The sequence below is a fragment of the Crassostrea angulata genome, chromosome 5 (genome assembly GCF_025612915.1).
Source record: "Crassostrea angulata isolate pt1a10 chromosome 5, ASM2561291v2, whole genome shotgun sequence".
Taxonomy (NCBI): domain Eukaryota; kingdom Metazoa; phylum Mollusca; class Bivalvia; order Ostreida; family Ostreidae; genus Magallana; species Magallana angulata.
In genome coordinates, this window is record NC_069115.1 from 30,129,888 (window position 1) to 30,153,418 (window position 23,531).

The window sequence follows — 23,531 nt, forward strand, 5'->3', positions numbered from 1 at the left end:
CCCTGTGTTTGTTTACATAGGTTCAATATTCCAGTTAAAAATCTTTTTCAAGTTGATTATCTATCTTCTGATTCATTTCAAGGATATTTAAACAGTTTCTAGCGTTTAACACATTCATTTAAGATCTTAAACTGGAATTTTACTTCAACATTCAGAATGTAAACAAAAGCTTTGTTTACAAAGAAAAGAATTTCAAGTCCTGTAGCTCGCTTATACCTCAACGATTGACACTCAAATTTTGTATGCCTGTAAAATATGCCTTACTAAAGCATTGTAAACATTCAAATCGGAAATATAATTTTTGACCAAAATTGTGACCATAGAATAGAATAGAGCTCTAATCTATGTAAGCTTATTAATTGTATGTGTATTTATCAATAAACTCAAGCTGTATATTTCAATTTAAAAAATCACTTATTGTGAAATACAACTTTGTTTTTAAAATCAGTTTTAGTGTTGCAAATTCATCTGCGAAAGATTTTTAGTATCATTTTGATTCATGGAGATGAATACATTGCATGATTATGAAGCAAGGATAAGAAACCATAACATGTCTAAGAAAACAGAATCTTGTATAAATGGCTTTGAAATAAGCAGTATTATTTTTAATAAATTCTAACGATACTTTAGTGAAAATAAAACCCTGTTTATGCAGAAGACATATAATTAAACTTTTATTTATAATAAAATGGGATTGGATGTACCGATTTAATTTTGCTTAATTATTTAACCCTGTTTAAGCAGAAGATATAATTAAACTTTTATTTATAATAAAATGGGATTGGATGTACCGATTTAATTTTGCTTAATTATTTATTTTTAATATTTTTCCAATCATATTGAAAGTACAATGTCAGTTATAAAGCAAGCGTTTTAATTTGGTTAGTGGGAATTTTCCCTTGATATATCTTATATATGTAACATAGCAGATGTTTTACACTAACTTTTTACTAATACAATTTATTGATAAAATGAAAGGAGGGTCTGTATCTACTATTCTACTTTATTGGTGAATAACTGCTTATAACAATCACATGACTGATTTGCCGATAAGGTTAAAAGATTTTGAATTATTTTAGGATGTTGTTGGCTCATTCCATATCTTGATTGAGTAAAGTCATTTTATAAAATCGACATTAACATTCCGATTTTTTTTTTGTATCTATAGATTTGGTATATGTGAATTCCATTTTTTTTTGTAGAGGTTTCTATTCTAACATTTATTTAGAAATTCACTCTAACATTACGGGCAATATTTTAGTAATGAACAAATTGTATGTTAATTCGTTTCGATTAAAAAGTGTACCACTTTACTATAAAATAGAGTCCTTAAACCATTATAAGGTCAAGACTAATTTCTAAAATTGTTTCCTCTAAATACTGCATGGTAGAAAGGTTTGTGATATAGAGGGTGTGATAATTGATGACAACTTTTGTCACATCCATAGAGGTAGCATCAAATTTAAATTTAAATAATAGTTCATTTCATTTTAATAGAATTCAAGTTATATAATACATGTAACTTCTTTTATAACGCTCCAGTTGGATTTTTAAAAAAATTTGTTGCTCATTTCAAAAGAATAACTCTGTAAGACACCCTTGTTGCACACAAAATAAATAAATAAACAGGTTTCAAAATAAAGCAAAGTTTATTGCATACATGTACATCAAGAGAAAAAGCTAGTACTATGATGTTTTCATTCTTCTGGTTTTCTCTAACAAGCCAAATAAGCCCCAACATAAAGACACAATTACACTGGAATCATGGAAAGCACTTTCTCTGTATGTATGTAAATAAAGTGAACATGCAATGTATAATACACACAACCGCATTTTGTCAGGCCTTTCCTGCAGGCACGGAAATTTTTTTTCCGAGCTCTGACGGAAAGGCCCGAGAAGCTGCGATTGCAATACACAGTGGGGCCTCTTTTATTACAATAGTAACAAAAATCACTTTGTTATCACACCTGAACTGAATTTCCATTTCCATGTAAACTAAAATTACATAACATATGCAAATTCTTGGTGTTGTATTATCTTGCTGAAATAATAATCAAACGTAATACACACAAGCCCCAATGCTCTAACAGTACGTTAAATTGGCTGCAATTGAAAAAGTAATATAACTCGATAAATATATTTTAAAGAAATTCAATGAAAATTTATTCATTGTTGAATTGCAGTATTGTTAGGTCCAACAATACAGGATAACAATGAAACCTAATCATAAACGGGAAACAACTCTTGTACTACAATGCTAAAAGAAATTTGATACTTGAATCGACAAACTGCTCATGCGTACAATCATACATGGATAACGTTTTGTTTCTATATATGTATTCATGTAGGAATAATAATAGTTGAAAGAAAAAAAAATCTACAGAACTGAGCTGTCAACAAACAATATGGCTTCAAACACTCAGAATTTTCTCTCGAGAGGAGAAATTAAAGGTAAAAGGGGGAACTACATGTGTAACTTGGATGAAGTGCTAAATATATTACATGTAAGATGAAATCTCGTTTGGTTGTTTATATATACTGTATAAACATGGATGTCCGCTTGACATCAATTGTTCTTCCTAACTTGTAGAAAAGACATGTGGCGAAAATTTAAAGCAAGACATTCCCTTCTCCCTGAATCTTAACCTGTTATAACATCCCCTCTATCCTTCCAAAAAATTTTTTAAAATAAATGTTAGGGAAATATTTCTGAATTATATGTATTTGTAATATCATAGTCAGGTGAAAAATTTTTGGGATACACAACAGAGGGATTAATTGTATTGTAATAAACCTGAATATGAATTCAAATAAAAATATTGAGATATAAATAGACACTATCATGCTTATCACTGAGTAATATGGAGAAAATACATGAAGGTTTTACACATATTTTACATGAGGAAAAAATATATGTACAGGAACAATAAAAGTTAATAAATACTCTATTACAAAGTTGAAAGTTTAAAATTACAATGATGAAAGCAGTACATTCAATGCAAAGTTTACAGTCAGCAAACCCTTAAGCTTTCCCTTCTTCAGTTTTTGAGGTAGTCTTGTCTTACATTAAAAGTAAAAGCTCACTTTCAGAGATCTAAATTTTTGGGTCTACAGTCTCTTTCAGAATTTCCAGTCATAGTATGCTGTTACAATGAAAGTACTATTCCTAACAAATCTAAAAACGAAAAAGGGAAAGGAAATTCAGTTGAAAGAAACAGTTGATGATAAACAATTTTTAAAAAAAATTATTTCCTTTTGGCATTTAATATCAATGTTCAACTTTTTAATGCTGCTGTTTTTATTAAACCAAAGGAATCAAACATTAATGTTGACCAAGTTCAAGTCTCCTGTTATGAGATTCAACATCAACTCTAAACAAAAATTAAAGTAAAAGCAATACAGAAACAATAACCGTGAATGCAAGAACAACAATCATAATGATATTTCCTCCCTTTCCTCTTCCATTGCCAATATTACTCTACGACAACTGAAAATATTGCACGTGTAAACTTTGACTTTAAACATTACATGTAGAGTTATTTACAGAAATCACCTTTTTTTAAAACACGGGAACCATAACTATGCTAAATTACTTTAAAAAAATAATTATAAACACCCTAATGAAATAAAATTACTATTCAAGGAAGACAACTGTGGGTTTTATCAATTCTTTGCAAACACAGCAGCACTTTAGTAAATATTTTGGTTTTTAGATATGAAATAATCAAATGATCAGATGATATTAACAGGGCTAAAAAATTTATCTAGTTTTCCAATTACATGTAGTATAGTTTTTGCTAATTTTTCCTTCCAATATTTCTGTGAGTATTTTCAAAGAAAACATTATTGTTGCATAACAAAATTATTAAGTTTAATATGCTATGGTTTTGCAAATGGGTAAATGTTGATATATGTATAAAATAGATGACATCAAGTTTTGATCATTTTTCAGTGTGATTAACAAAATTGTATGATATTAATGCTAAGAAATCAGCCTATGTATATATATATATATATATATGGAAATTCTTTATGAAGCACTTTCATCTGTTGTAAAAGAATTGTACAATGCCACCTTAAACCTTGCATTCATCTATTTAAAAAATATAGATTCTTGTGCAAAAAGCTGTCTAGCAAGCATTTCGTACCCTGTTCTCTTTACAATGTCATATTGATATATAACAAACCAGAGTAATTTATGAAGGCATAACAAATCCTTATCACATCCTCAAATATTATGCAGTTATTTTAAAACTGTTTTTAAGTGAGAGACATAGAATAGAATAGGGTAAGGTATCTTGGTGTTAAAACATGATCATTTTTACACTATTTAAGTAGACTTTTCAGAATGGTATAATGGGAGTACAAGTAAATGAAAAATAGTGAGTCATTATTCATTCTCAAATATGCCAAACATATTGTTGAATTGTTAAATAATTTTGACCCAGTTTGAAGGAACAGTGTCTTGTGAGGATGCCTGAATGACTTTTGTTGTTATAAAGCCGTTTTCTTTGATTGGTTAGTGGGGTTCTATTCCTTGAATACAATCTATATAAAAAGGATACCTGTCTATCATTTTGATATCATATTGTCCAATAATATGAAAGTGTATATCACTATATCAATACATCTTGGTTGTTCTATAAAACATACACTGGATACAAAACTTGATGTAGTTTTTTTACTCCCAGTCAAAGCCAGACATTGGGCGGCATCTTTGAATGGTGATCATGCTTCAAGTCGACTGTCACAGAAATACAGTCGACGAGAGATCTCCCAAGCGTTTGGCTATATGGTTTACACAGTATTTGTCCACAAGACTTCAGTTAATGCTGATCAATCCCATTCATCGTCTGATGAGCCGTCTTCCTCCTCACTTTCTTCTATCACTTTACGACGCATTTCAAATGCTCTGTTCATGATGGAATGAACGTCAAAATTGCCGCCTGGTGTTGACTTGTCTGATCGTTCTTTCTCTTTCTCCTCCACTTTACGTAGTTTTTCTTTGTCTGTAAATTGAATTCACAGTGTTAATACATCTAAGAATATTGCTAAACTGACAAATATACATTGTATATTATATTCAATCTACATGTTTTTTTTTTTTTAATTTCAATTCCTTAAAATAAAACATATGACAGCATCAAGTAATCCGTTTTTCTATTATCCATGTATCAAAAAAGAAACACGACTTCCTTTGTTTTACAAAAAAATGAAATAGACTGCCAGCAATGGCCCCCAACAGTGACTAAGATAAAATACTTACGAGTTCCCAGTCGAATCTGTGCCAGCAAATTGCTTCTTTCGTCCACCACAGCTGGCTGCTTGGGAGTGGGTTTCAATTTTGGAGAAGACATAATCGCTGACCCAATGGAGCTAGATTGGCCAGAGCCAGTTGAAGAATTATCATCTACTCCATTTGTCATGGACATAGGGGGTGGGGGAGGGGGAGGGGGTGGCGGGGCCATCCCTGAATGCACTGGGGGTGGAGGCGGAGGTGGGGGTAGATTTTGCTCAGGGCTCAGAGGTGGGGGAGGAGGAGGGGGTAGCAGGTCCACCTCTTGTCTCGCAGGCGACGGTCGGTGAGTGGTGGGCACTCGGGTAATTTCAGGACTAGGTTGGTACCGCCTTGGATCTTCGTCCTCTGGTAGAGGAGGCGGTGGGGGTGGCGGTGGTAGACTGTCCCTCTGGGGACTGTGATGTGGTAAATTAGCCAGGTGAGGAGGTGGTGCTGGTGGTGGCTGATTTGGCCGCATGATATTACTACCGATACTGCTGGAAGAGCCTCTATTATCCGCCACGCGGTTGTGTGGTGAAAACTGGTTTTGGTGCATGCTTGGAGGATGGTGGTTACCAGTCTGCACAAAATGGTTGTTATTCTCATTGTTTGTATGACGCGACACATCCTGAGAATACTGAGACTGAGGCCCATTAGCAGGCCTTGTGGCCTTCTGGTCGTAATGGGCATTTTCTTGTCTTCTTTGATTCACTTCCAAGCTTTCTGGTCGCGGTTGGCTGTTGCTCTGAGCTCGAAGCTTAGCAGGATCCGCGTAATCTGAGAACTCCACTCCATGTTTCATATCCTGAAACTTCTGCGCTTTGGGTTCCACTTTTCGTGGCTTTTTCCTCTGTTCTCCAACTTTTTGGGGCCTCTGTTAGGATGAATAATATACATAAATGAAAGTTCACACAAAGTTGCTGACAGTTGAAGACAACATTAAACATTAGCATGAAATCATTAATTATCTTTTTTAATTGATGAAAAAGACCAAAGTGTGAAAATCAGGAAGTCTGGTCAAAAAAGATGAGTGATTTTAACAAAGTTTTTTTCTCTCTAAATATCCTTATGAAGGAAACATGCTTTTTAACATAATTCAAATAAAGAATTTAAGGTTCCTATTTGATGCATCAGGGATGTCACTGCTTTTTTGCTACAAACTTCCTGTCCTTTTAAATTAGGAAACTTATCAATACAAATAATGAATTTTAATCATAAAAGTTTAGTAAGTTAATAATGGGGTTGGAGGACTGGACCCCCCGTGACCCCCCCCCCCCCCCCCCAGATCCGCACTTGAGTTTAGTACCTACCTTTTTCTTCCTTGCTTTTAATTCTGTCTTCTTAGTTTCGATATCTTTCTGGATGTCTTGGAACCATAACTCAAAGAAGTAGCCTGGATCTGTGTAGAACTTTACACTGTCTCGTCCATCTTCCCTGTTAAACAAACAGAGCTTTATGTTAATGTGGACAGAATATGGGATTTGCAAAAGATATACCTTATACATTTCATTAAAAGATTTTGTAATACTGTATACAGGGTTATTTTTGCCCTGTGTAATTTTTGCCCTGTGTAAATTTCGCCCTTCCACACCTGCTAACATTATGCCCTGTCTTGAATTCACCCAGACACAGATATTTTTTTTGCAGATGGATAATTTGAGACATTGAATTTTGCCCAGTCTTACTACATTCGCCCACAGACGACGGCGAAAGGGGCGAAAATAAATTGGGGGCAAATATTTCCCTGTATACAGTAATTGTTTTATTTCTACTTCTATTGGTACTGTAAAACACTTGACATATTAATGGAAATTTAACATGCAAATATTTAGATTACAACATCACAATTTAAAAAAAAAAGAAAAGAAAATAAGAGAGGGTGAGAAATCCACTACAGTGTTTCATAAATTCATGACTAATAAATAAGAACTAAACAATCATAGATAAGGAATTAAAGTGGCTCATTTTTGTGCATTTAGAGGAACTCCTAATCCATAAATCTACAATCTCTAGAAATTATGAAACAATCTTTTATTCTCAGTATTTATGCAAGCTAATCCACAAAATTCTGTCCCTTTTAACCTTTAAAATGTCGACAATGCATGAAAAAGGGTTAAAAAAAACCCTCAAATTTTAACAGAATTTCAATGGACTTTTTAAGCTAAAATGAGAAAAATTATAAAAATCTTGATCAATCCCCATGTCTAAGATGGTTTTGTGTGTGAAATTCTCGATCCCTTCAGCATATTTTAACAATAGACGGTGTTGTGCATGAAGTACCTGTAGGGGTTGAGTTTGGTGAGAGCGGGGGTGGGGTCACAATGACTGTAGGCCTTCAGTATACATCTGGGTATTGTAGATCTAGACACCACTTGCTGGTCGTGTTGGGTGGAGCTCTTGAAGGGCTTCCTCAGGTGTAACTCGTGAATGGACACTGTCAGAAACAGAAGTTGTCAGTACAAACAATTCAATAGTTATAATCATGAGAAAATACTATTGATCCCTCTGTTTTTTATATAATTTATTTGTCATTCATAAAGTTTGACATTCAATGTCTAAATATGGTGTTTATTAAATGTATATTCTATACACATGTTACCAGACACAAATATCAGTACATGTACATCAATGTGAATTTGGATGGCAACTACCAATCAGCTTTAAAAATGTTCAGTTAAAATCTAAAAACATAAATGTTTATTTTAAAATTAAGGTTTAATTTCCCTTAATACACGGCCAATTGTGGCTTAGATGTATTTCATGTGAAAAGAGAACTCTTTTTTTAAAAATCAATTTTACTTGAAATTTTCGTGAAAAGTTCACCCAATTGTCATATTGAGCATATGACTTATAAATTTATTTTTTTATGCGATATTTTATTTTTTTTATGCTATATATCACAAACTCTTTATTAAAAAGGATTTTGTGAGGTAAAATTGACATGAGTGCTTCTACATGAAAAAATTCACATGGAAATCATATGATACACAATTATTTTTCTGTAGTATAGATAATCTTGCAGAGATATGACCATTATTCTTTCAGAAATATGCGACTTCAGTCGATTTAGGTCACCAGGTATGATGATTTGTATGCATGCCAATCATAATTTAATACAATTCATCTGAAAAGTTATTATCCTTTAAACAAACTTTTGTAAGGCTGCAATGAGGGTTGATAAACGTTCAACAGCAAGTCTGTATGAACTTAATATGTTAACATACTGTAAACATATTACATTTGGCTGTGTATTCTATGTAGCGTTTTTGGCGGAATGCGCTTTCCATTAAATCAAGTACATGACTAAATGCCACGCATTTATGTATAAGATTAGTCACATTCAGGAATACGCTAATTCAAATCCACGCCAACTTGTTCAAAAACTATTTACCGCCAAATATCATACACGCCAAACATAATACGTTTACAGTATTCCTAATTTTCAGTTAACTCCCAGCATACCGAGTTCTCCGGCTGCATCCAGCCTCGTAACTTTCTCCTGGAGCTGGTCGATTCGACCCTGGAGATGTTGAGTCCGGTCAGTGAACGTCTTGACCTCTATCGACAGCTCGGTAAACATGTCCTCCGCATGCTTGCTGAGGCTGCTCAACTGAAGGATGATGTTACTTAAGGTGTGATTGGTCACGCATTCTAACTCATTCTTAATGCCCTTCTCTACCTCCACCCGACTGACGTTGATGGGTTCCAAACACCGCTGAATGAACGGCATGGTCTGCTGCTCAGCTCAAGCTAGAAATAGAATAGAAGGGAAATTGAGAAAATGTTAAAAATATAAAAAACATATAGGTGGCCATCTAATTGAGGACATTGGGGCAGATAAGATTCTATTCTACTGTGTGCTATTTCAAAATCAAGACGTCACAATTTACAACAAAAATTTACCCAAATTGACTCACAAGAGAAGTTACATGTAGATGATATTGTTTTCGTATTTTATCAATGATTTCAGTTGACAAACAACAAAGATAATTCTAATATTCCTTCCTGATTTAAATCCTAAATCAAGATATATACATTGATTAAAAAAAAAACCCCCAAAAAACCAAAAAAAAAAAACCACTTGAGAACTAACATTCATTAAACACAGTTCACATCTATAGTTACTGTACTATTTGTACTCATATATACACTGTGCATTCAAGTCTAATTGAGGAACAACAGAAATAAGGAAGTACAAATTTTCAAGACAAAATCAACTAGAAATCCTTTTGATTAGGGATTGTTTTTTTCCTGCTTTCTTGTATTTTTTTCAACAATGAAAAGGAAATGCTTTTTAAAAAAAAACACACTTAAAATATACAGCACTTAAATTAAATATATCATTGTGATTTGTGAAAGCACGATTCCCGTTTTCTTCCTTACAATCTACCAAGATGCATAAAGTCTAATACTTGCCATATAATATGTTCAATAAATAAATTCAATTTGTATGCAATGGTATTACATGTAACTCAGTCTTAATGAGTAAGAATAAACAATTTGGGCACATATTCTCTTTTCATACTTTGCTTATGTATACAAAGCAGCAAATTCGAAAATTGTTAATAATTATAAAAGTAAAGAAATGTATTTCAACAGTGCACTGTAGATACTTGGAAGATTTACAAAAGACCACAAGACATGTACAAGTATTATCATCTGATATCCATTTACCACGCCATTTTCTTTTTTATCAAAATTCAATTATAAGCAATAGACTTTATTACTGCGGAAAGCCATTGCAAAAAGCCAGCTAGATGAAAAATATAATGATGTAAATGGAAACTATAATGCAGAAACAATTAGATTTATTTTTTAGCGATGAACAGCCAGGAGAAATCAGGGTGCCTATTAAATACTGCATAATGGATTCAGTGCCTGAATGAAATTAGAGCTTCCTGATACACACAACATACTAGCTAGAGGGAATATTAGGTTAGCTTATACTCTCTAATTAGATTTTTAATCCAATTAAAGCTCCATTCTCTGGCCATATGGATAGGTTTATTGTGTTTCTCCATCTCCATAAAGTAAGAACCAGAGAGCCAAGTGTTTGCTGATTGAAACTTAAGGTAAACATAGCATGCTCGCATACAGTCCCCCCCCAACCCAACACCCAAATAATATACAAATGCTGGGGGGGGGGGGGGGGTGGGTGGTGAGTTGAATATACCCCCCCCCCCAACATAAAAAAGAAGGGAGGTTGGATATAGTTTATAGTGGGGGTTTATACTAGCTGCAAAGTAAATTTCAAATCTCAAAACGTAATGTCTTTTTAAAGTTTTACATCTGATTCAAACTAAGGAATGCTAATAGATATGATTTGAGCAAGATAACAGGAATTTCAGTGTTAGATCAACAAAATTTTCATGCACCATTTGTTTTAATTTACCTAAGGACATGTTGTCAATGAGAAATTCAGCCAGATCCTTAACAGAAATTTTAACTCGTTATTGTAAATAAAATCTTACAGCTGCCTTGTTATGGTCAACTTTTGAACTGAAGACATATCATCAAACCACTGTTACAGTATGAAGTAATCATAATATACCATGCGCCTACTTCCTGTTTCAAATAGAGATACTTACACGAATGACTCACCCTGTCAATTTGAAGCCGGAGCAATTTACACACAGCAATTTAAACAGCCCGATTCAAGATGGTGAATACACAATACACACCTGAATGTTCAAAACGGGGAGAGGGTGTAACTTGCACGTAGTTATCACAGTTTGAAACTGACAGTTTAAATATTACAACTTCCTAGAATGCACACAAAATCCTCTTTAAATAGGGTCATTACATACATGATAAAATTTTTCCTTTTGCAAAGGCCATGTTAACTATTTCCTAGTTTAAATTCAGGTATAAAACTATTTCAATGAGAACTAATGAAACCTGTCTAAATTTTTAGCATTTTGATATTGATCTTTAAACACACACACCCAGTATCCTACTTAATAATAAGTTGATATGTTCCATGTATTTAAATGAATTTACCCTATTTTTTCCCCTAATAAAAGAGAAAATTTGCATTATAACTTCATTTACACATTACCATCGAGTACTTTTAATATGTAATTATTTCAAAATTAATGATACAGTTAAACATGTATGTATCTTAAAGTATTAGTATGATCATTTTTATCATTTGTATGTGTACATATCAGATAAGTATTTTTTGCACAAATATTTGCATCAATGTTACAAGATAAAGTGATAAAAGTTTGAAAACTTCATTGGTTCCATAGTTTTGTACAAATCTACTGAACAATTTGATTAACACAGATTTTAGGTTTCAGATTTAGGGCACCAGGAAGAAAATACATGGGTTCATCTTTATCTATTCCTTATTTTTTCTATAAACTGAAATTCTTCTTCTGCCATGCTATAAAATACAATTTTTTTTAAATCATGCACAATTTACAATCAGATTAAGCTTAAAGTTTGCATGGAGTCAATATTAGATTACAAACTGTAAAAAAAATAAACAGTTTACGTAATTCAATACATATTCAGGTTTTGATTATCATACATTCCCATACAAATTGAATGCATAATTCAATTAAGATGTATTATAGACTCTCTTACTATAGCTGTAAAGAACGAATTTTCAACTAATCTCATTCTCCCTTCTCCAAAAATAACTGCAACAGCTTTACATACATGCAGCCAAGCATATCATTTTGAAAACTGCCAGCACAAATAGCAGTGACTGTAATGTATTTAGTAATAGAGTCTATATACAGATTAGACATGCCGGTTCCTGGACAGATTTCACCCACATCCTAAAGAATGTACATACATGTACTACATAGCCAACTGGTGATGAATAATCCACACTGTCACTCCATGACTTACAAAATATGTACTAGTACTTGAAATCGTGATCTAGATGCTTAAGTGTAGTACCTACATTTCCACTTGAATGAACGCGCACACATGAATTTGTTTCTGATGGGAAAAAAAAAAATGTCAGTGTGCATGTCATCTGATTAAAATTTTAACTGATTTCCTCCTCTTCAAACATACTACTTTGATCTATTAATGTACATTATAAGTAATTTTTCTCTGCTTTTAAAAATGGGGGTCTGTGACTTTTGAATTAGTAAAAATCATTGATGTTTGATTAGTTAGAAAAATCTAGCATGAGTGTATATATGTATAATATGATAAATAAACTATGAAGTGAAATAAATTAATTTGTTCAATTTCCATCTTTTGTACATGTACATTTAATTATTATTTATTGTTTAGTTTTTTTTACTTTTACAATCATAAACATTCTCCTTTTTTTTTCCTTGGGAAGGGGGGTGGGGGTGGGGCAAGGGCAATTAATGGAGGTAAAGTACAGGTTCATTTGGGGAAATAAAATCCGTAACATTATCAGGGGAAAGGACTGAAACTTGGACCTCCATTGGGCGGAGAAAAATCAACAACTCTAGTATACAGATCTGATTCAAGAGTAAATCAAATGACACATTTACAGACGAAACGGAACTGAATTATACCCTCGCATGTTCATGCAGTAAACTAAGTAATAAGGAACTTAATATTTATAAACATTTTCAATTGCACCAATCTAAATACAGGAATTTAAGGTTTAATTTATTTATCAGATAAGGAAACAAATCGTTTGTAGTACATGTACAATAAATTACTTCTTCAGAAAAAGCTGCTTTTATACATGCAGCTATGAATTTAAACCTTAAGACTGTAGAAATGGAATTAAGACTCTACAATAACACTGCCTTCAAGGTGTCTAATGAACCAAATGGTCAGTGTGTAGTTTATGTAGTACAAAAATACATATATTTCGAGAGTTTATTGATAACAACAAATTTGACATTATATAATGTAATGTTGTTTAGTCACTTTTTTGCATGTCTTTTTTAAACTAACATGAAAATAGCTATATTGCATGTATTACTAAATATATGTATAATTATATAGTACATGTGGACTTCAATATTTGGAAAATCCACAACATGAAAATCACAGATGTTCAATCTTTGATTTAACCAATTTATCTCAAATCTTCTGATATATATCTTTTTTTTCTTCTCAGTTTAAGATAACAAGGTGGGACTGTACATGGAGTTAAACATGCTACATAAAAATTGTTTCATCAAACATTAGCATGAATGTATAACTTTGTTGTAACTAGAAGATTATTGATATATAGCATAGATCTTTTCTTCCTTATACTAGTATCACTGAGAGTCATATATATTTGCAGGTAACAGTTCAACAGCCGACCAACACTGATTTTCTAAATTTGGAGACTAAAAACTTTAATGATCAGATATAAACCAAAACTGTTTTTTTTCCTTGAAACATTTTTAGTTACAAATACCCCCCCCCCCCCCCCCACGATATGAATGAAATTGGATTCAAACCCAGGGCTAACTGCACAACTAGGCATGTGATAACATAAATTAATTAATTAATTTTCTTCATCAATCATGTGCACACTCACCCAAAATTATCTTGATTGATTTGTTGTGGGCAGCCAGTAAAAAGTCATTTGAACAATTTTTTTTTATTTTAAAACAAAGACCAGCTAGAAAACAAAAAAATTACACCTTCATTGATGTTTAAATGAGCATAATTAAGTGTAAGGCTAACCATTTATATAAATTGTCATTACTTTCATTAAGTCAATCTAAATTCAAAGCACAAGTCTACTGAACTCATGCAGGACCTTTTATATCTGCTGAGAGGAAGACTGATAAACATACCCGAGTGGTGCATGTTAAGTGTGTATGATTGTAATGATGTTGATTATGTTTAAAAATATCATCTCATCTGGTGGAAGTACACTCCAAAAATAAGAACCTATTTTTGCCTTAGGTCAACTATTTTAAATTTAATATGTTTGCCATAGAGATCGAGCTACAGTTCTGCACCATATATGAATTCTACTATATCATGTATATTCTGTCCTAATTAAGATATCCTCGATTTACATTTTGCTTATAATTTCTCCATAATATTTATAAATACCTCAGCTATGGTTCAACTGATGTTCATCCAAAAGTATACTAAAATTTCCAAGGTTTCTCCTTTGAAACGCCCCCTCTAGCTTATAAATAAGGTTTCAATACTATGTCAAAGTAGATAGTCTACAGAAAATTTGCATGCAATAGATATTTAAAGTACTCGGATGATAACATTGAAAAATTTTGTGAGGTATTCCAAGTGACTTGCGAATGGAATAACAACGTCAACATTTCCCATTATAAATCTCCCTAAGATATCTGTTTTTGGTTCCTGTGATTTTTTTCCCAAGTGAAAATTGATAACATGTCAATGAAGATATCTTTGATACTTTCCCTTTCATCGATTTCAATTGTACTTCGTTCACATCTTCTGTATATTTAACAAAATTGTCCAAATGTGACAGAAACAATAACTTGGGCCAGACAATAGAAAACCTTTTTCTCATTTTTTGACTGACACTTACACCTCAAATGTACGTGAACCGTGAAGATCAATTGACAAACTGCAGTACTATACAGTAAAACTCTAGACTGTTCAGTGTAATTCATTCATGCTAAGCATCTTTCGAGCAATTTTAATTTTGGGAAACCTGGTATTTGACAACTGCTGCTTTGCATCAAAAATGTACTTACAGGCCCCTACTGTCATATACTGTTTTTACAGTTATCAGTTTACATGCCATGGCATATGACCCATAAGTAAATGTGGGTGAAAACTACAATTAGGAAATGAATAATCAACGGATAAAGATTTTTGGTCTTTAAATTTAATACAACATGAAATCTAAAGCAATAATAAATATTTTAGGAGTTCAGGATATAAATGAAAGTCCTGAAGAGAGAAAATCAGGGGCACACCCTTGAATACGGGTGAAAGTTCGTGTGCGATATTACACAGAAACACCAAGAGGTGTGCATGAAAAAAATTCTGCATATATCTTTACCTGTCTGTACTTTATGGGGTTGTCAAGCCATCACAAGGCTGCATGAATGGGTCTATCATCTTCTCTACATTACGGGAAGTCAACAGAAAATGGCGATGTCTCGAGATTTCTCGTTTGGCTGACGAGATTTGTCTCACCGGAAGTTAAGTGCGTGATTTGAAAGTATGTCAACCAAACGTTGAAATGCATTGTATCCAGAATTACGATAGCGATTCTTCTGACGGAGAAGACGAAAAGCAAGAAACAACAGATGATTTGACAGCTCACCTTAAGCCCCTCGATCCAGATAAAAAGTCAATTACCACGATTGCTCTAAATGCTGCCCCTGTTATTGCGACAAAGGCAAGTTTGGGTATATGAAAAGTTATCTTGAATTTTCTCAGTTGTTTTGAACATTATAGTTGGCGGTACATTTTCATACTCATACCCTTGATTGTTACATTTATTCATGTTAAAACGAATAAAAATGTTGTAGTATTGAATAAAGTAGTCATGTAATGGTAATGTATTTTGTAATGCATTGGGAATATTTTACTCTAACTCAGTGCTGATCAAAACTGATATAAGAAAGAAGATGTTTATAATATGATACTTAATTTCTTCTTTTTTTCAGGAAGAAATTGAACAAAAAAGACACATTGGTCATTCTGTCAAGGAAGTGACATACAACCCAAAGTATGATGAATTATATGCACCACAGGTATGTTGACCAACAGTAGAGGCCCCCTGTAAGATCACACTGTAACCTTTTATCATCAAAGTGCTTTTGAACATATGTTTATACATAAACAGCTATTAAATCGTAAATTTGTTTTATAAACATTAACAGATAATTACTATAGAATTAAAATATAAGCACATAAATTTATGTTCGACAAGCTGTATTTTTACCCTTTGGTTTTATAATTTCATGTTTCAAATAGAAAAACATTTATTATCATTCAGAATAAATGTACCTCTAAAGTTATATTATTAATAGGGAGTGAAGAAAATGTTAGCAAATTCTATTTCTTTTTTGTATAAGGTGGGGCCTGCCAATCCATACAAAACTCGACAGATGTCTGCTGTTCGTAACACGCTGTCAGGTTTTGCCGAGGCAGCTCATGTCAGCAACTTTGAGTTTGAGAACCAGAGAAGAACATTCCATAGCTATGGTACGTAGACAGTGTATAACCAGTCACTTATGTCCAAAAGTTGCAGTCAGTGTCTTCAGTGAAACCATTTTCAAATCAATTCATCCTAATCAGTTTAACATGAATGTATGTTGGACACAGTAACTTTAGTGTACAGTAACACCTATTTATCAATTCAACATCTTAAAGTGTAAGGCTAATATTCATTTCTCATTTGTGAACATATAGAACCTCCAGTAAAAATGGTGTCCTTTTGTTTAAGTCCTGTGAAAAGGGTGTCCCTTTGTTAAAGTAATGTTTATCACTTATTATGTAACACTTATTTCTATATTAATTTCTTATACATCAATGTTGTGGAATTTTTCACTTTAGGATATGCTATGGATCCCTCTGAGGGTAACAGTGTAGTGTCAGAACCTGTACTGGTTGGAGACGAAGTTGCCAAGGAGGAAAATAAAGGTAATGCTGTGTGATTACTGTTTCACTTGCTCGTGTCAAAAACTCTGCTATATTTATAGGTGTTTGTACTGCACTTAGCTGTTCTAGTGAATAAATTGGGATTAGAGATAAATATCGTATAATTATGATTATTGTAGAAGCACAAATACTCATTGAGGATTTAATATCATTATATTCATTGGCAGTATAAATCAACGAAATTAACTCCATGAAGAATTTTCGACCCAGCTATCATGATCAATAAAAACAGAGTAGATACATGATACATTTTAGAGCTTACGATAAGACAAAATTAAATGCCAACAAAATTTTATTTGGTTAAAAGGTAACGAAATATTAACCCAACGTAAACATGTGCTTCTACATTATACACATAGTAGTTTCAGATGTATTTGGCATTCCTACCAGTTCTGGCTAATAGTGTAACCCTTTAGCATAATCAATTGAGTGCTTGATTTGCTTGTGAGAGGACCTGGGTTCAAATCCCAGTAGAGGCAGTGCAGTATTAGTCTCTGCTACATAATGATTTGCTGTTTATCTTCTTTCAGGTAAAACTGTGTTTGAGTCAGCAAAAAAGAGACCAGAAGACAAGAGAAAGAGGTTACGCAATGATAACCCGGGAGACATTGAAGGATATCTTGGACCCTGGGGCAAATTTATTGACGAAAAGACAGTCATGAAACCCAATGAAGTATGTCAGAGTAAATTAATTTATTTATTTAATTTAAACATATTTTATTGATATTCAAATGGATTGGATAACGGGCATAGCCTATGAAAACTCTGACAGTGAATTCTAAAAGTATGTATATTTGCAGAATTTATGTTATTCAAATGTCTTTAATTTGGGAGTTGTTTATTCTGTGTCAATTCTCTTTTTATTAAAGGAAGAGAAAAAAGAACTGGATGAAATTCTTGCCAAAAGAAGCAAATCCTCTAAACAAACAGAAGAAAAGACAGCTGACGAAAAAACAACTCTACACAGTAAGAAAACCAAACATTCTGAATTTAATGAGCATAACTTTTAAAATCAATTAAGGTAAGGTTTGCGGTTACAGGGAGATAACTCACACATTTTCATTGTGACGTTACACCAACTACCTTTTATTTCAGTTATGACGTCAACATTTATATGACGTCATAATTGATTTCAGTTTTTTTTATTTCGCGTTTTTTTTTAGTTTCAATGAAAAAATAAGAGAACACAAGCATTTTATCAATTTCCACGAAAACGAAATCCGCATCATATGGTTTTGAATAGTGTTTTAGAAACATCAGATTACACATATTCTAAGATACGTTTTTCCTGAAATCGGTGGACTTGGAAAGGTTTCAAATAAGATGTTTTCGTTTACATAAGAGTAGTCCAAAATTAAGACTTTTGTTGCATTTTATTCTATTTTTAGATAGTTCATCAGAAATTAATAAAAGTGAATCATGATATTAATAGTGATATTATTTTCGAACATTTTAAGCATAAATAACCCCCATAATAGTAACATATAAAATGTACATATTTTCACGAAATTGTTTACATTTCATCAAAATGAAAATTGGAAATCATGAACTTTGACCTTTTGTAGTTATAAAACGGGACGGGCAAAATTCATTTGAATTTCATGAGAAAAAAGACTTTAGTATAGTGAACAAAATGGTATGTAACTTTGGTACAACCTCTAAAAAATGCAAGCCGCAAAACTTACCTTAACAAACATTTTACAATGAAATTTTTTTTCAGCAATTTATTTTATTGAAGATTAAAAGTTTCTAGAAATAGCCACATACATTTATTGAGAAAGAAGCAAATAAACACAATTCAAAGTTTTAACATTTATTGACTGTTTATATCTTTTCTGTTTTACTTTTCTAGTTAAGGATGCCTACGATTACCAAGGGAGATCATTCTTGCACATCCCACAGGATGTGGGCGTCAACCTTAAGTCGGATGAACCACCAGAGAAGTGCTTCCTGCCCAAGAAACAGATTCACACCTGGACTGGGCACACAAAGGGGGTGTCAGCCATCCGCTGGTTCCCCCGCTCTGCTCATCTTTTACTCTCTTGTAGCATGGACTGCAAAATTAAGGTAATTTTTGTACCCTGATGTGTATACTGTGGAATCATTAGAACTTATGGTGGCTCAATTTTTGGGGTATTCATGGGTAGCCTTCCCCCACGAATTTACATCCTCGACGCAAATAAATTTTGAAAGAGTTGGTTTTCTTTTTGAAACTGAAAACCAACGCATCCACGAAATTATATCCCCAAAAATCAGCAAAAAACCTACAATCCACGAATATTGGCCCCCAGGAAATTAAATGATTCCACAGTACTGGTCCAGAATAAAAGTTCAATTTAAACTTTTCATACATGCAATAGATATTGGATGGACTGCAGAATTAAGGCAATTTATATACTCTGTTATTTATGCATTTTAGCCTCAGTGAAAAAGTTTAAATAAAACTTCATAATATTTTTAATCATCATGCAAAAGAAAGAAGTCATTTGAAGCAGGGAGACAATAGAAATGAAACAGTTACTTTCATATGTAGACCATCATTTTAACAAAGAGGATAATGGGGTATGAACACATGATCTAAAATGAAATTACCAAGTTTTATTTATTCACAGATTGTTTGCAACAATGCTAAAGATTTATTGATGTGGTAGACTTTAATTTCCTGTATGATGATTGAATGAATGAGGCTACCCTCAGAAATATCTGGTTTCAGTGCTGCAGAAACCGTTTGGAAATAATGCAGAAACTTAAGGCTACTTAAAGTTTCTGAAAAGTTTCAGCACAGAAACTTCCAAGGTTTATTAGGTTTCCACAGCCTAAGCCGTCCAGGAATTCAAATGGTTTCCCCAACGGAAACTTACTGAAACTTGGAAGTTTCTGCATAGTTTCAACCTCTATATACAATTGGGATACATATTGGTTACAAAGGGCCTGACATTTATCTACCTTTTCTTTGTGTAGATCTGGGAGGTGTACAACGACCGGCGCTGTGTGCGGACCTACAGCGGTCACAAACAGGCCGTGAGGGACATAACCTTCAACAACTCGGGCACAGAGTTCCTCAGCTGTGGCTACGACAGGTACATCAAACTCTGGGACACTGAGACAGGTAAGGAAATTTCAAAAATATTCACTTTCTGACTGCCTTGTTTTAAAATATCTTACTCAATTATTCATTTTTGTTACTTTTATCCATAGATTTCTTGACAGGATTGAATATATGAATTTATATTTATTTCATAGAAATGGTTTGAAAATGCATTATTTTACACATTTTCTCTTGATTTTCATGATACTTTTGAACAGGTTAGTATACAGTTTGTTAAAAAAAAGTTAATTTTGTTTAGAGTGACTTATAAGTATGTTTTTGCAGTCAGGTTTATGGCTTTGTGTTTTTTTTCCATCACATCTAGATATTATTTTAAAGAGTTTCAGTCTAGATTTTACATTGCTGGTGTGTCCACTTATGAATGAGAAAGTCCTTCAGTCACCACTTTATGTTGTTTGATCATTGTAGGTGAATGCAAGTCTCGCTTCACGAGTCGGAAGGTGCCGTATTGCATCAAGTATCACCCGGAGGAAGACAAACAGCATTTATTTGTCGCTGGAACCTCAGACAAGAAAATCGTCTGTGTAAGTGATCTAATTCATGCAAATTCCTTCATTCAGCACTTTCATAATGTAATCAATATTCATAATGTACATGTAATGCTGACAATTTATAATCTTACCACCCCTTGGGCCTCATTGGTAATGCTAAAAAGACAAAATTTTAAAAACTCTTCATATCTTATTGACATAAAGTATAATTTAAACACAACGGTAATTTTCTATTTAAGAAAAATAAGTATTATCTTTTTGTGCTGTGTACTGGGTGCTGTAATTTCTTTGAATTGATCTTCTGGTGAATTCAAACCTTAAACCCTGTGTGAATACCAGTATAAAGAAAATTAGAATGAATGAGTGCTTATTTTTATGTGGTTTTTCGCTGACAGTGGGACATTCGGTCGGGTGAGATTGTACAGGAGTATGACAGACATCTCGGCGCCGTGAACACCATCACCTTCGTGGATCATAACCGGCGATTCGTGTCCACTTCAGATGACAAGAGTCTCAGGGTGTGGGAATGGTAGGTGGCCAGGTGATAAAAATTTTTTAAAGGGCTAGTTTCTTCTTAGCTTTTGTACAATGTCATTTGTATTTTCAACTGTCTAGAAGTAAACAAGACAGATAACTCCTGGTGCTATTAGTTAAAAAATATGGCACATTTTTTTAACATATGTGTAAAAATTGTTATTTGTTCAACTTATTCCAATGCTTTAAGATCAAGATTCAGTGAATGAAAGGGGCCTATATGTTTATTAAGTTGAGATATATAGCATCATTTGAAGAATTTAATCTCAAAACTCATAAACCTGTAGGCTTTTAACATTTACTTGATTTTGACCATAAAGAACTTTGATAGAAGATTTCGATAAAATGATATGTACATGTATTACTTTAATCTGACCCAAATATGCATCTAAAGTGATATTGGACAGGTGAGGTTTTTATCCAAACAAGTGCATTTATGATCAGAAGACACACATGCTTGAATTAAATGATGAATTGAGGTAAAACTGTTTATTGAAAGATGATCTTACTTTAGTAATGCAGAAGATGGCAATGTTATTTTTCAGGGATATTCCTGTGGATTTCAAATACATAGCTGATCCTAGCATGCATTCATGTCCAGCTGTGCAGCTCTCACCAAATGGTAAAAATAAAACCCTAATATAAACAGTAGAAAAGAAAAGAAATCAGAACCCGTTAACATGTAACATTTCATATGAGAATTTTTTAAAAGAAACCAAGATGATTTACGGCAATGACAAAAGCTTGCTGTAGCTTTATTTTACTGTATTTTTATATCTTTGGATTGTAGGTAAATGGTTGGCTTGTCAGTCCATGGACAATAAGATCATCATCTTCAACGTACTGAACAGGTTCAAATACATGAGGAAAAAGACATTTACAGGCCACATGGTATGTACATGTATATTGTTATCTGTCAAACACAATATCATAAGAAGTGACTAGATTCAGCAAGTTACATACTGTAAACGTAATATATTTGGCGTGTACGATATTTGGCGGAAATTAGTTTTTGAACAAGTTGGCCTAGATTTGAAATAGTGTGTTCCTGAACGTGACTATTCTTTTACATATATGTATTGCATTTAGCGATGTACTTGATTTAGCGCAAGCTGCATTCTGCCAAAAGCGCTAAATAGAACACACAGCCAAATGTAATACGTTTACAGTAATCCAAGAAACAAAGAGAAATCCACACTGATGTTGCTTTCTCTAAAAGGTTTTAACTTATCTACTTACACTGCTGACAAAGAGATGTTTCTAATTATTTCAGGTTGCGGGTTATGCCTGTGGAGTGGATTTCTCACCTGACATGAGGTACGAAGCCATAGACCAAGTGTCTTCAGTCATTGAACAATAATTATTTTAAATTGTAATAATGTTAGGGGATGTAAATATTTCATTTTAAAAAAAAATAAAAAATAAATTTATTCATTTTATTGCGCACTGTATGTGGGGATTTGCAGAACTGATATTCATGAGATAGAGAGATAAATCATACAAACTTTCAGATCGATAACAATTCACTATTCATTTTGGTTTGGCCTATTTTTTATTACAGTTACTTAATTTCTGGAGATGCTGATGGCAAAGTGTATGTGTGGGACTGGAAAACAACAAAACTGTACAACAAATTCAAGGCGCACGATGACGTGTGTGTAGGCGTGCTGTGGCACCCCCACGAAACCTCAAAAGTGGCCACATGTGGCTGGGACGGGGTCATCAAGTACTGGGACTGAGGGGAGAGTAGAAATACATTTTTTAATGTGAAAGTGAATTCTGGATTCAAGGAACAGATGAGCAGCAGCAGCTTACTAAAGTAGGAGCATCGGTGTGCAATGAAATCACATGATGCATTATGCTTCTTGAGGCAAAAAGTAACATTGGAATCATGGTTGATTAAAAAGTATCACTTTGGATATTATCATTGTGTCCTGGTTTTGCTCACTAAGCACACAGAAGTAGTTTTCAACAGAGGCAAATTTTGTTGGATTCAGTATGAAACATTTTCATGTAAATCAGTTTTTTGAACATATGGAAAATATAATTAATGCAACCAATTGTCAAGTCCTTTACAAGACATAACCAGTCAATGCAGATCAAATTCTTATTAGAACATTATAACTGATTAGCTGATAATGAAATAATTGCCTGTGTCTCATAGGGCTTTTAGGGAGTTGCTGTATATAGGGACACAGAACAAATGGTGGTTGACATATAATATCGGATTGATTTCACATTTTATGACCTTGTCTTTCAGTAACTCTATATATACATGTACATTCATTTGGAACCCATCAGTGCTTTTTTTTTTATCATCTCATAATTCACTCAATCATCTAGAATAAAGGAGTTTTCTAAAGGAGGTATTTCTGTACTTTTTATGTCATGGTAAAACAACTTTCACAAAAATATCAATATCTGGATTTTGCCAAAAAAAAAAACCCAACCAAAACAAAACCACTTAGGAAACTTGAAATAACAGGTTAATTAGTGCACTGTTAATTACCAACAAACATTAGAAACTGGTATATATACCCCGGTTTTCCTTGTTTAAACAATA

General features: G+C 33.1%; 2 protein-coding genes across 3 annotated transcripts; one reads left to right on the forward strand and one right to left on the reverse strand.

Annotated features, from left to right (window-relative positions):
* Positions 1–1,630: 1,630 nt before the first annotated feature.
* Positions 1,631–15,366, reverse strand: LOC128183536 (actin-binding protein WASF2-like). Of its 2 annotated transcripts, none has more exons than XM_052852578.1 (6): positions 15,225–15,366; positions 8,741–9,028; positions 7,559–7,712; positions 6,589–6,712; positions 5,267–6,152; positions 1,631–5,009 (listed from the first exon to the last, which is right to left on the reverse strand). In XM_052852578.1, exons 2-6 carry the CDS (start codon positions 9,006–9,008, stop codon positions 4,837–4,839), a joined length of 1,605 nt encoding a protein of 534 aa, XP_052708538.1. In that variant the 5' UTR covers positions 9,009–9,028; positions 15,225–15,366; the 3' UTR covers positions 1,631–4,836. The 2 variants fall into 2 exon arrangements, with proteins under 2 accessions (XP_052708538.1, XP_052708540.1); XM_052852580.1 differs by lacking the exon at positions 15,225–15,366 and adding an exon at positions 12,084–12,280.
* Positions 15,360–23,329, forward strand: LOC128183535 (pre-mRNA-processing factor 17-like). The gene is made up of 14 exons (XM_052852577.1): positions 15,360–15,570; positions 15,842–15,924; positions 16,249–16,378; positions 16,730–16,816; positions 17,365–17,507; positions 17,704–17,800; positions 18,687–18,901; positions 19,796–19,943; positions 20,352–20,467; positions 20,830–20,963; positions 21,514–21,590; positions 21,759–21,859; positions 22,242–22,285; positions 22,530–23,329. Exons 1-14 carry the CDS (start codon positions 15,408–15,410, stop codon positions 22,705–22,707), a joined length of 1,716 nt encoding a protein of 571 aa, XP_052708537.1. The 5' UTR covers positions 15,360–15,407; the 3' UTR covers positions 22,708–23,329.
* Positions 23,330–23,531: the final 202 nt, after the last annotated feature.

Excerpts from the sequence above, each read along its gene's own strand:
- LOC128183536 (XM_052852578.1), bottom strand. The coding sequence starts at position 9,008 with ATGCCGTTCATTCAGCGGTGTTTGGAACCCATCAACGTCAGTCGGGTG. Across the intron at positions 6,713-7,558 it reads ACCAAACTCAACCCCTACAG|GGAAGATGGACGAGACAGTG; the intron begins GTACTTCATGCA and ends TTTGTTTAACAG. Across the intron at positions 5,010-5,266 it reads ACAGATTCGACTGGGAACTC|ACAAAGAAAAACTACGTAAA; the intron begins GTAAGTATTTTA and ends TTCAATTTACAG.
- LOC128183535 (XM_052852577.1), top strand. The coding sequence starts at position 15,408 with ATGCATTGTATCCAGAATTACGATAGCGATTCTTCTGACGGAGAAGAC. Across the intron at positions 15,925-16,248 it reads ATGAATTATATGCACCACAG|GTGGGGCCTGCCAATCCATA; the intron begins GTATGTTGACCA and ends TTTTTGTATAAG. Across the intron at positions 21,591-21,758 it reads TGTGCAGCTCTCACCAAATG|GTAAATGGTTGGCTTGTCAG; the intron begins GTAAAAATAAAA and ends TTTGGATTGTAG.